Source organism: Branchiostoma lanceolatum, chromosome 1 (assembly GCF_035083965.1).
Source record: "Branchiostoma lanceolatum isolate klBraLanc5 chromosome 1, klBraLanc5.hap2, whole genome shotgun sequence".
Lineage (NCBI taxonomy): Eukaryota > Metazoa > Chordata > Leptocardii > Amphioxiformes > Branchiostomatidae > Branchiostoma > Branchiostoma lanceolatum.
This window is the reverse complement of record NC_089722.1, coordinates 30025883-30038469: the sequence shown is the minus strand read 5'-3', so window position 1 is coordinate 30038469 and position 12587 is coordinate 30025883. Positions and strand designations below refer to the sequence as shown.

At 38.4% G+C, this 12587-nt stretch overlaps 1 protein-coding gene across 1 annotated transcript in view; it reads right to left on the bottom strand.

Moving 5' to 3' along the window:
- LOC136448042 (muscle M-line assembly protein unc-89-like) overlaps positions 1-12587 on the bottom strand; it is a 29851-nt gene that overhangs the window by 6533 nt on the left and 10731 nt on the right. Inside the window, exons 4-9 of the mRNA XM_066447166.1 lie at positions 9618-9644; positions 8851-8972; positions 8253-8404; positions 7339-7457; positions 3899-4261; positions 3219-3355 (exon numbers count right to left, since the gene is read on the bottom strand). Of these exons, the coding sequence (XP_066303263.1) occupies positions 3219-3355; positions 3899-4261; positions 7339-7457; positions 8253-8404; positions 8851-8972; positions 9618-9644 (920 nt within the window). The remainder of the gene's footprint in view (positions 1-3218; positions 3356-3898; positions 4262-7338; positions 7458-8252; positions 8405-8850; positions 8973-9617; positions 9645-12587) is intronic.

Genomic DNA, 12587 nt, shown 5'->3' with positions numbered 1-12587 from the left:
CACTGTGGTCACTAGAATATGGACTAATGTGCTTGGCTATTGGTAGCTTATGTACTGTACTTGCCTCATTTCAAACCAAGGCTGTCTCCAGACCCCATGTCCTGAGACAGAAATATGCTTGTTGGGATGTAAAGATTTACCCCATCCGTCCAAACATAACGACTTCATTACATAAAACTGATAAAATGTATTTTTGTAAGTTTAAAATGACAGATTTAACAACGAAAGTCAACAACATGGGCTCCCAAACAATATTAATGTGTGGGACAGAAAAAGTTTTAAGCTGGAGACAGCCCTGCTTCAAGGATATAGTACTATAGTAAGTGAAAATTACAGAGCAATGCTAGCAATATTTGGAAGATTTAAAAGCAATGCCAGATTTTCTGATCGCTATTCCTTATCTTGTAGCTGGAGAGCTGAAAGCCTTTGGGCATACCTTGTGATCAAATCAATCATCACAGTTGTAATGTTTTCTAATGACCCGCTGTAAAGCTTCTCGCTGACTTGCCATTGAATGTTGCATCACTAATGATGCAAGTTCGCACGTAAAGCTTAGTACATGTAGTAACAAATGTACATGTACCAGAAATCTTAAAATTCTGACCACACTATACTATTCAAGACCTTTATAGACTTGCAAAGACTTAAATTTTCTTCACAATTTGATTAACGTTAAGCCCTAATAGCCAAGGCTTATATGTTTAAATATGCACTGAGCTTATCAACAACAAAAGCCAAGTTCATTCACTGAACGACATCAAAGATGTTGGTTGCTAGAGGATTTTGTCCCCTCGCATTTGATATAAAAAATTACGACATGACTACAAATTGTACTTTTCAAAAACGATTTTAGAGGAGAACCAGTCTATAACATGAGCAACTCTTTCTGTTTTGTTGGTTAACAAGCGATCCTGCATGACATGAAAGACTGAACACAAGTACATCGTACTTGTATGATGATAATGGCTGCTTCTTCATTTCCGTACTTGTATATTTGTACGCAAAAAGCCTGCCATACATAGTTAAACAAGTTCTTATTCCAAATCTTAACACCTTACCTTTCAACTTCTTCCTCCTCACTCATCCTGTTTCCTTGAGACTGAAAACCTTACAGATTCTGAAGTAACTTGAAACCGATCTTCAAATGTTCCAATTCTCTGAATTTGACCCTGACCAGGCTACCGTTACTGTAGCAATTCTTCTCCACAGCTTGCTACAAGATGAGTTACCGTTTTCTCCAAAATAGCAACACATAGGTCTAACTATACTTGAATTCTTGTGTCCTTTCCGTCTGTTAGGAGAGACCGAACACCTGAACACCACTTCCAGCCAATTCCTGCACCTTTACAGCGCAGAAAAAGTCCTTTGAATTTGTCTTACTCCCTACAGACTTTACCACCCAGGGTTTATTGTTGTACAGATTGTTAGATGAATAGTCTGGCTAACCACGACTGAAGTTTACATAGTAACCAAGGTACATGTACATAGAGCCCACACAACGGGCTGTCAGAACGACTCAAATCTACTATTGATCACCCTTTCACTAACTGTCTTCCTTGTTTAACGGCTTGTGAAACGGAAATTAATGCTTGCATAAACCCTCCATTTTTCAAATGGCAAAAACATGCTGCACGAAATATTCACTCAAGATACTCAAGATACCAAAATGTTTCTTAGTTACATGTATAAGATCATAATTGAAATGTGTGGCTGACGATATTTTGTAGATTTTTGTTTGAAGAAGCCAAGGGTATGATTCATGGTGTTGCGGAGGTCACGTGACAGTTGCTAGGCAACACAAACAAGCCATACAGCAGTCAGCTGTCAGTGTGAATAAGACAGGGGATGGGAGAATAAACGGTCGGGTCAATACGCCGAGTAAACATGACGCTGTGTCATTTACCTTTGGATTAGGCGATTAGCGACCATGTTTTTCGCGGATGAAGATCAAAGGTCAAGCAAGGGAGCAACTTTGTTTCCCACAGAAAATTTGCGACTAGGATTTCTCCCATTGTTTATCTAGGATTGATAAGGGACCACATTTCACACTACCGGTAAATCAACTGAGGTTTAATACCCCTAATGTAGACTAATCTGATACAATTGAGGGCATTTATCATTTCCAAAGGTGGCAATTTGGGGCAATACAGTAACATATATCAGTGTCAATTTCAAGATGTGTCAAAAGAACTATTGCCCAGTAAGGCTAGAGCACAACCATGCAAGCTTCCTTCATAAACATTTCAGACTAGAATTGATTGGTGAGATGAGGGACCCCTGGCCAATAGAAGTGTGCTGAAGGTAGTAGGTACACATACAGTCAACCCTGTACAAGTTATCACCTCTTCATAAGCACCACCTAGCCAATGTGACCACTTTTTGGTGGTCCCTTAGATAATTTTTCACATTGACACAGGCCTCAATAATCCTGTCTATAGTGACCACCTGTCCTCACAGATCAGATTTTCTCGGTCCCCCAAGTGGCAGTTTTGACCGTACGCAAACTGGCTTTGAAATGAAGAACAAAATAAAATCAAAGCGTTTTGATTATTATTAAGACTGAAAGCATCTCTGTAACTTCAACGCGCTGTTTTTGAGTGCAGCAGTCTTCAGCCTATGGTCTAAAGGTACAAACATACAGATTGATGGATAGACCAACACTACAGAGTCAATATTGAACCCATGCTTGTTGTGGCTGTATCAGTGCTCTAACAGTTACCTTAAGATGACCTGTGACCTCCAGTTGATAGCAAGCCTCATAGTTGGCAGGACCAACAAATTACAGCTAACAGGGGCTTTCCTAACCTCCTACTTTTTTTATACTCTAGAACTCACAGCCCTCAATCTGTAGTTGCCAAAAAATGGTCAGGTTTTGATGAATGAAATTTGGATACATTTCTTATTTGAAATATTTGAGTCAGAAATATGTCATGTACATGCATACTACGTACTGTTCTGTGTTCATGAACCTTTTACACTAGAGGTGTTACCAGTTAACACTTTTTCATTTTCGTGAATGTACCTTCAAATTTTGTGCTACACTAGACACCCTGGCCTGATACTGAGAAACTTCAATTTGCATTTTTGCTCTCTTCAGAAGTTGGTGGTGAATTTAAGTATTAATCGTAAGTCATATGTTTTAGAGCTAAAAGGAGGGACGGGTCATAGAGACAGCCATACAACAAATGGAATGTCTTGAAGTTGTATATCAGAGTTACCTTTTCTCAGCTGGTGTTCTGGGTGGTTCCACAACCTCCACTTCTTCTATCTTCACTTCCTTCACTTCTACTGGTTCAGGTTCAGGTTCTGGTTCAGGTTCTGCCTCTTCTTCTTCCATAGTAGGTGGCTCTTCAACCTGAATGGGAAACACCAGAAGAAGGTGACTTATTTTTACTCTGTCTAAAATTCTTTTGCTTACAATACTTATAATAAACTTGACAACAATAGCCTGTGCTTTCTAAGTGTCTTTAACAAGGTTCCTGGAAAGTTATGTTATGTTGCAACAGTGTAGTTGCAGTAACTATGATTAGGATAATAGACAACTGGTGGAAAAGCTGTGATGCTCTACTATAAACTGTGCCCAAACAACCACCTGTTTTCTTGTACATGTGATACTATAATTAACTTAACCTTCACGGTAGCAAAATTTCACGGTGTAAGGAAAATGGACATTTTCACTGAACTTTAACTTCACGGTGGTGGCAAGTGATTTACAGAACAGATGTGTGAAGGAATCATAAATAATAAGAACAGAGTATTTTTTTATGGTGATGATAAGTTCACATAAAAATACAGTGAAAGAAACAAGAATTACAGTACTTGTTTTTAATAAAAAATAAATATGTACATTGTAGTTTCTACCTTTCATTTTGTCTAACATTTACACACTTTACCATACCTCAGGTGGTGGTTCCTCTACAACGGGTTCAGGTGAGGGCGTGGGGGGTGGGGGTTCTTCCTCCACTAGGGGTGGGGCAACTTCTACTGGCTCCTCTTCCACTTCAGGGGGTGGGAGCGGTGGTGGAGGGGTGGGGGTCTTTTCCACAGGAGGCGGGGATGGGGGTGGTGTCGGCTCTTTCTCCGGCTCTGGAGGGGGTGTAGGTTCTCTAGGAGGGGGTGTGGGTTCTCTAGGAGGGGGTGTGGGTTCTCTTGGAGGGGGTGTGGGTTCTCGTGGAGGGGGTGTTGCCTCTCGTGGAGGAGGTGTGGGCTCTCGTGGAGGGGGTGTCGGCTCCCTCGGAGGCGTAGGAGGTGGCGATGGTGGCTGTAGAACAAGGAAAGTTAACAGAACATGTTAGTGTTACTAAGTCCTCAAACAAACAAACAAAAACATTGTTGGGATACTTCCCACCTTTAATACTATAATCTTCTCTCTGCATAATTCCATCACCATATAAAAGGCAAACTTGTATGGCCAGGTTTCAAAATGTCCCTTTTCAACGTCAACATTTACTCTTACCCAAATGACACAGTTGTATACAGACACTTAATAAACAATGTAAATGTACCAAAACAGTCATTCTATGCAAATTACCCACTAGTACCTCAGGCCACAAATCAGACTTCTAGATAAAACCTCCTTGATTAAACCTAGAAAATCACCCAAAATGTATGAAAAAGGAGCTTTCTGATAGATGTTCTCACAACCATCCACACAAAGCTCTCTTCAGCTAAGCCAGGACTCAGTGTTTACTCAGCCAAGAACCGTTTCATGGACAGTTTGCGTTGAAAAGGAAATGTTTGTTATCAAAGATACTGTACCCATCTGGCATCATGTTGTTTCTTTACCAACGGGCTCAATTTTCAACTCAGGGGGTCTATTTGGGAGAGGACATACTGTTGCTTTAATTGAGAGGCTCGTGTAGTCGTCACTTAATACTAAAATGGTCTTAATCTCTGAATCTATACCTTGGTGATAGAAAACCTTTGATGCTTCTGTTTGGTCGTCAGGTTTTGAGACAAAGGACACTTTGTAACCATTGTCATCAGGTGATTGCAGATGTAAACATGTTACGAGAGGGACTATTCTTATAAGCAGGTGGTTACGTGTGGTGTGGAATTGTCTGGTATCTTTTTACAGTAGAGTACAAAACTGAGTCCAGACAAGAAGAAGGCAATTGCCAATTAGAAATTAATCTAAATTTTGGGACTAAATTTTCAGTGATAAAATCTTACATAGAAGATTCACAGCAATTGTATCAATCTCCTAGCATCTGTTGTTTGTTTTAAGTCTAAATTCAGAATAGATGTTCCGTATTGAATTGCAGACGAAAAAGACTTTTTATCCACCAGCATATAAATATCAACTTGTGAGTTGGAGTCGTCACATTCTGATTTCCATAGACAAGACAGCATATTTCTTCTATAATATTCACAATTTATCACACTATCGCCAGCAGTGACAATACATGTAATCGCATACACCTTTTTATGATCACAGAACATACAACATCTAAATTAATCTAAAAGATAAATGTCTTGACATTGCATTGAACTATAAGGCTTTGACATTTCTCCATGTTGAACCATTGTAATACTTCACTTGCAATGGCGTGGCTAGCTTCATGTATCTTGCAATGTTATGAGAGTTACCAGACAACAGAGTAAAGAAAGAACATTATTTACCTCGTACACCCTGAAGTTAAGGTTGACAATGATCTTCCGAACGGATACGTCTCCCGCGACATGTTTAACACTTTGTCCAGACAACACTTTCCTCTTTTTCATGACTGTCCTTCGTCTTTTCGGAGGCACACACAAATTCCTTGCTGCTATTGAACCGGCCATCACTATAAGAAATTTCAACCCTTTCAAGAGCTCTTGGTAGAAGTCAGTTTGGCTTGGTTGTTTGGTGACGATGAATTAATAACCACGAAACAACAATGGTGCCCTACTTCAGAGTAATTCTAAAATAAGCCTGAAGGATTCACTTAGGGAATTCACACTATACTATTGATCTTTGTCCAGTACACAATACAGAGATACTATTTCTCAACAATTACATCAAGGGCCTTTGACAGAAGTCGGTTTAGCCCACTGGTATGGCAACGATGCAATAAATAGTAACAGCTAAACAATGCAGACCAAATTTTGAGGTTAAAGCCTCGACACAGCGCTTATGTTCCATCAACACAATTCACCACTTCAGAGCTAAAGAACAGAAAACCATGAATGGAAGCTACTCTAGATCTTTGAAGGGAACACTGTGCGACTATAGCCCTTGTAAATACTAGTGCCACCCAGTGTGTGTGTGTGCGGCAACCACATAAACAAACACTAGCACACGACGTCATCAATTATTGAAACTTTGGGGATTTGGGGATTTGAACGCAGGATAGTAAGTGTTTTTGCCTTTGTGGTTCATACAAATTTATCATGTAGTATCCCTTTGTTCGATTGTATGCCATTATGGTCCTTTATGTAATCAATAATCTAAAATAACAGTTCATCAGATCATGCCATTAGGGACAATGCATGAAAGGACAGATATGGGCACAGAAGTAAAATATCTTGTTACTCATCATTTAAAGTCTTAATCCAACACCATTTAACTTTATCATTTTTGTTATCACAGCACTTTGAAGAAAGGATTATAGCAACAAAGAATGTGTATCAGGTTACTAAGGTAACCTCACAAGGTGAACAGTTTTCTACTTTTTTCATTTCTCTAAAATCATTCCCTTTCGATGAATTTCTATGCATATTTCATGAGAAAAAAAATAAAATCTTCCCATTTTGCTCTCTACGTATATTTGATGAGCAACAAGTGTTTTAATATTTCATGCCTGACCAGGTCAGGTCAGTTTGACCTAGATAAAACACTTTTACTTTTTACCTCAACTGTGAAGTGTTGAAGAGGTTAAGTTTTCTGTTCCCTTGTTTGTTTTGAATTTTTTTGAATTGATTGATTGCAATCAGATGGTTTTTGGTTGTGTGCTTTGTTACATTTTTTTGCTTGTTTCTTTTTTTTTCATAACCGGTAAACTGCCATTAGGCATTACACACCAGTTTTGTACAAGCTGCATAAGGGTTGATTCACTCAAACCTGGAAGGACCCCTACTCTTTTCAATAAGTGTGGTGGGAGCTTTAACATTCTCAAACGTTGGACCTCTGGCATTACATCGCATCCAAGAGAACGTCCCTAACCAAACCTCAGTCTCACATGAGTCGAGTGAAGAAACAGGTATAAAGTGCCTTTCCCAAGAGAACAACATCGGGGCCTAGTAGGATTCAAACACAGAACCTTTATATTCTAATAAGTCAAAAACCTTAACCACAAAACCACCATGCAACCATTTGCCTTTGACTTGCTGAATTATTCATAAGTCCTGAAGCCTGACCTTTGGTTGCTCCTCCTCCTCTTTCTCCTCCTCATCCCAGGCAAGTTCTGGCTCCTCTGGAGGTTCTGGGGTTGGGGAGGGGGGCGGTGGCTCTGGCTCCTTCATCTGCACTGACACTTCTGTAAACAAGATAAAAAGTAACTATGGTTATTACGTGCTTAACGGACAAAAATTATTAAACATATAGTTTTTTACTCAATAATTTAAAGTAAAATGGTGGAATTCACACGTACAACTGTGATGTTGGAAGGTGATTTTTTTTACCACAAAAGTGCTTGAATTCATATTCTCTGCAAGGAATGCTTACACAAAAAGTTTTGAAGAAGACTCCTGTTTTTGTTCTTTAAAAAAGGAAAGAGGAATTCTACATCTTTCTCAGTTGGCAGAAGGGAGAACAAACCTTTCTGTTCCTTTTTTTCATCTGCAGCATGCATGGCAAAATACACAAAGACATTTTCTTTAAAAAACTTAAGGCACTATTTAAAATATGACCCATCTTAATACAGGAATTACATGTAGGTGTCAAGTTAACAGTATGGAATAGGAGACAAATAATGGTAAAGGTTAAGTCTTGTAGCCTTCTTGAGGCCGTAGGGGCAGTGGGTTGTTATCTACTGAGTCTAGGGTACGATATTGGAAGGTGGAGCCCATCACTTTCATTTCGCCGCCTTTTACCTCCCAACCGAAGTCAGGTACCCATTTTTACATCAGTGGAGTGACACAACGTCTAGCCAGAAATGCCAGGAATCAAAATCTATCTGTCTTGGTGTGAGGATGAGTGTAAAATTTTGCCAGTAATTCCAGGAATCAACCCCTCTCAGTCTCATGTCAGCTAGCCTAGTCTCGGCCTTTCAATGCCACACGACAAATGATGAATCTAGCACAAAAAGAGGAAAACATGACATCATCTTTACCAATCTGCTCCTGCCAGTCTCCCTCCTCCTCCTCCTCTTCCTCCTCCACAGGAATCTCCTCAGGAGGCAGGGATGGAGGTGGAGACATCTCCACATTACTGGGCTCCCCGCTGCCGGCTTTGGCGGATACATTTGATGGCGTTCTCACAATCCTAGGACAAAAACAAAAGGTAAAGCTGGTCAGATTTTGCTATTCTATTACTGTAACCTGTGATCTTCTTAATTATCAGGATTATGCATTTTTTACAACGTACCATTTTAAGGGATATTATGGAATACAAAATGTATATGCCAGATAAAAAAGAGGTCTTTTCAAGTTTTTTTGTGTTATATAGATAGCGCTCTGCTCTATTTACATATCTATAGGAGCAACTTTAATTTCAGATAGTCTCCATAATGATGCAGCGCCCTCTATTGACCATCCAAGGTATAACATATAATCTTCTTTCCCACAGAAACTGTACATGCTGCATGTACTGTGATGGAAACACCCTCTATTGACCAGATTCTGCACTGCAGTAAATGGGATCTAAGCTGTTACGCGGGATGGCCTACATTAGGAGCACCACCTAATGGAATAAGTCGGTACTGCACCCACCTGACAGGCGTTCTGATTCTTTGTGGAGGGGGTGGAGTTCGGGGTGGAGACTGCGGCGGGCGATCGTGAAGCCACGCTCTCTTGGAGATGTCGAAGAACTGTGGCGTGTCGCCTCTTCTTACCTAGACACGCCAAAGTAGGGAAAAGTTAGCAGTAGAAGTGATACTGAAATTGATGTAATGGAAAATATCCTATTTTGCAGCCTAAAGATTTTTGAGCAGTGTCGTTCTTTCTACTCAATATACTACACTTCAGTCAGTGATATGGACTTTTCATATTCCATTTGTCAACATAAGTTCTGTTTGATTTCAATGTTCTGTAATCTTTGGTTGATCTTATTGATTTTGTTATATTTATTTGCCAATGATACTTTATGGATATTACTTATAGCTCATTTCTGTTCCACCTTTACTTATTGTTTTGGATCCATTCCTGTACTTTGTTTTTTTCTTGTTTTCTATTATGTGTTGTTCCTTTTGTGAAATGCAATAAAAAAAACTTAAAAATTTGAAGATTAAAAAAAAAAAAGATTTTAGGTATCATGAATTTCAATATTCTTTCACAGACTTCATGTAATGTAAAACATATTTTGCAGCCCTAAGACTTTTGATCAGCATTTTTCTTTCTACTTAATCTACTAATTAGTTCTTCAGTAAGATTTTAGGTACCAGGTATTTCAATTTTTTTTCAAAAACTTACTATTCAAGTGTTAAATAAAGTGTTTAAAATGTACAGAACAAAATTCTGTGTTGCAAACAGCTACTTACATCATTTTCCTTCAGAGGACTATGGCTCTGAAATGACAAGAAAACAACCTGTTAGAACAACAACAAAAAACACTCTACAATCATAATGTCATGAAATATACTAATAAACTACTAATAACAACTTTGTCAAATGAAACTACAGAAAGATCACGTCTAGAAGTAAGCACTGTAACCATGGCAACAACTGACAACAATTACAAAAACATTTAAGACCTGTCGTTTGACATGAAACAGACATTTGCAACCAACCAATTACAAACAGGACACCCAAAGAAACAGAATGGTAATAACTGTTGCTGATCAAATTCCAAATCTGAACACATCATCAAACATAATTTACACTCACTCCGCCACTTAATGCATATTTCCAGCAGATCTTTGAGTTGCCATGCAAATTGAGGACTTATGTTGAAAGAACTCTTATTATTCATGATCATTGCCAAAATGGCCATTATTCGTCTTCCTGCTACACCACAATTCAAAACTTTAAAACGTTTTAAGTTACCGCGTTAATATGATGCTTTGTGACTTACATTATAATGCACTCATGTCCCTAAGCTATAATCTATTGTGGCCATTTGAGTCTAACAGCCCCAGACCCCAGTGGGTTGCCCCCCACAACCTAATCACTAACCAGCGGGCATTAGTGAGTAAACACTCAATCATCAGCCTATTAATTACGCCCTATTAGGTGTACAGCTGCCTGAGTGCTGATTGGTTCCCGATTAGGAGAGCAATACTTATAAATTAGTACAGCGGGCATTCCTTTGCACTAGGGTGTGGGTAATTTAGATGTACTAGGCAGCAAAGGCATTTCATGAAGTATTATCAGTGAGTGACTCAGGCGCTGTATTGGAACAGTAAACTTGGAATAAGGCCTCACCAATCTAATTTCTTGGTTAACAGAATTTTTTCAAATTTTAGCACAACAAAAATCATGAAAACAGAAGGCTGGGGTGAAAACTTGCACCTGACCCTGTTCAGTCCCTGAAACTGTGTGCACCAAAGTACAAACTTTCCTCTGAGATTTTGTTTTCCTGTTGATTTTTCAATCTAGCATTTTTTTTAAATTCCGTTAACCAAGAAATTAAATTGGTGTGGCCTAAGATTGTGGTCCTACCCACCCCCCATTATAAGTGCCTGACAGCGAGAGTTTGTGTAACACTGGGAAGGGTATAACTAGTATAAGTAGCTGTGATTAATACTATTACCAATTACTGAGAAGACCCTGGGGAACAGGTTATCTAGTACAATGGACACCCGTGGAAATAGTAGGGGCATGAGGGAAAAAGTGGTAGTGAATTATAGATAGCGGGTTAACAGTTTAGAAGACAGTTTTGTATTTGGTAGGCACAGAACCAATTGAAAGCATTTCGCTTATGGATACAGGCTATAAAAAGTAAGACATAATTCATCGATAATTGACAAAACGTATATGTCATCATGGCTTCGTTTTGCAACAGAGAAAAGTGAAACTTTTTTGAAAAAACAATCGTTGTTAATGATATTGTGTGTGACAAATTGTTTGCGAGCTCAATTATTCCAGCAAATTATGAATAGCGATGCTTTGATGCATAAGTAAGGTATCAACTTGTCAACTTTTGAAGTTTTTTTTCCACATCAAAATGGCGAAAAGCCATTTAGCATTTAGAAATGTTTTTAATCTAACAGTTACCTGTTCCCAAAATGTTTTTCAAGTTTCAACTGTCTATTTCATAGCTGATTAGCCACTTGTGTCATTTGAGCATTCTTCATAGATAATCGTAATTGCTTTGTCCCTGGTAACTAAGTGAGTCTACTAGTTACCAAAACAAAACATTGCAGGTGGTATGTTACATCTACTGTGTAACAAGTCTAGAAAAATAGTGTCATAAGTACAAGTAACTGATAATTTTTAACACAGCTATCATTTATGAAGTATACAGTTAAAAACTGATATAATTCTTTGTTAACGTTCCCATAAATGTAAATAACATTACTCAAGTTAACCATCCTCTTTGTTGTGAGTTGATATGATTATGTCTCAATAATATACAGCAGAAATTTGTAGCAAAAGGGTTCAAAATGTATTCAAGGGTTGTTCACGTTAAAAGCTCTACAAGATTTGGCCCCAAAAGGCTTTTCTAGAACATCAAGTTACCAATTATAGTATGTTTCTCCTTGGATGTTTGTACTGTACCTGTGTTAACAATAGTGTAAAAACAACTTGGCGACACTGGTAGACGCATGTCAACACTCTCACCCCACAACCACACACATAATAGAAAAGGTGCCTGAACCTCAATGGACAACAGTTCACACAAATATTATTCTTACAGGTAGAACGGGGATTAGCTGTTGGATAATATTACAAGGAATGGTATGGAGCAACTATTGTAGGATGGATTAGGAAGGTATTTTGAAGGGATTGTCAAAAAATGTCAGTACAGATAGTTTTTACAGTCAACATTTCGGGCACATAGATGAATTAATTATTGTCTCTTTTTTGTACGACACTGGGGAAAATTTATCTTCAAATAAAAATGCACAATGCGGTGAATAAAGAATTTGACATTCAAACAAGAGAAGAATGAATGATAGGATAACAAAAGATGAAAAGAACACAAAATCTAGGTATAAATCCATAGAAATCCAACTTAATATATATATAAATTAAGAATCCAATAAATGAATGAGTCTTATTGGTGCCAAAAATATAATCGATTGGTAGCATAGGCAAGAAAATTAAGTATCCCAAGACAATTTTGGATAGAGGATAAACTTAATACACGACCTAATCTGCTAATCACAAATAATACCTTTCATGTTCTATAGATGATCCTGACATATTCAAATAATGGGGACCTGACAACACCCAATTCATTACGTCTTTGGCAAACATATAAAAGACTACAATAGCTGTCAGCACGATATCGCATATTCACCCTGCTCGCAATTATTACCAGCACCAAGCGACAAGCGGACAATGTA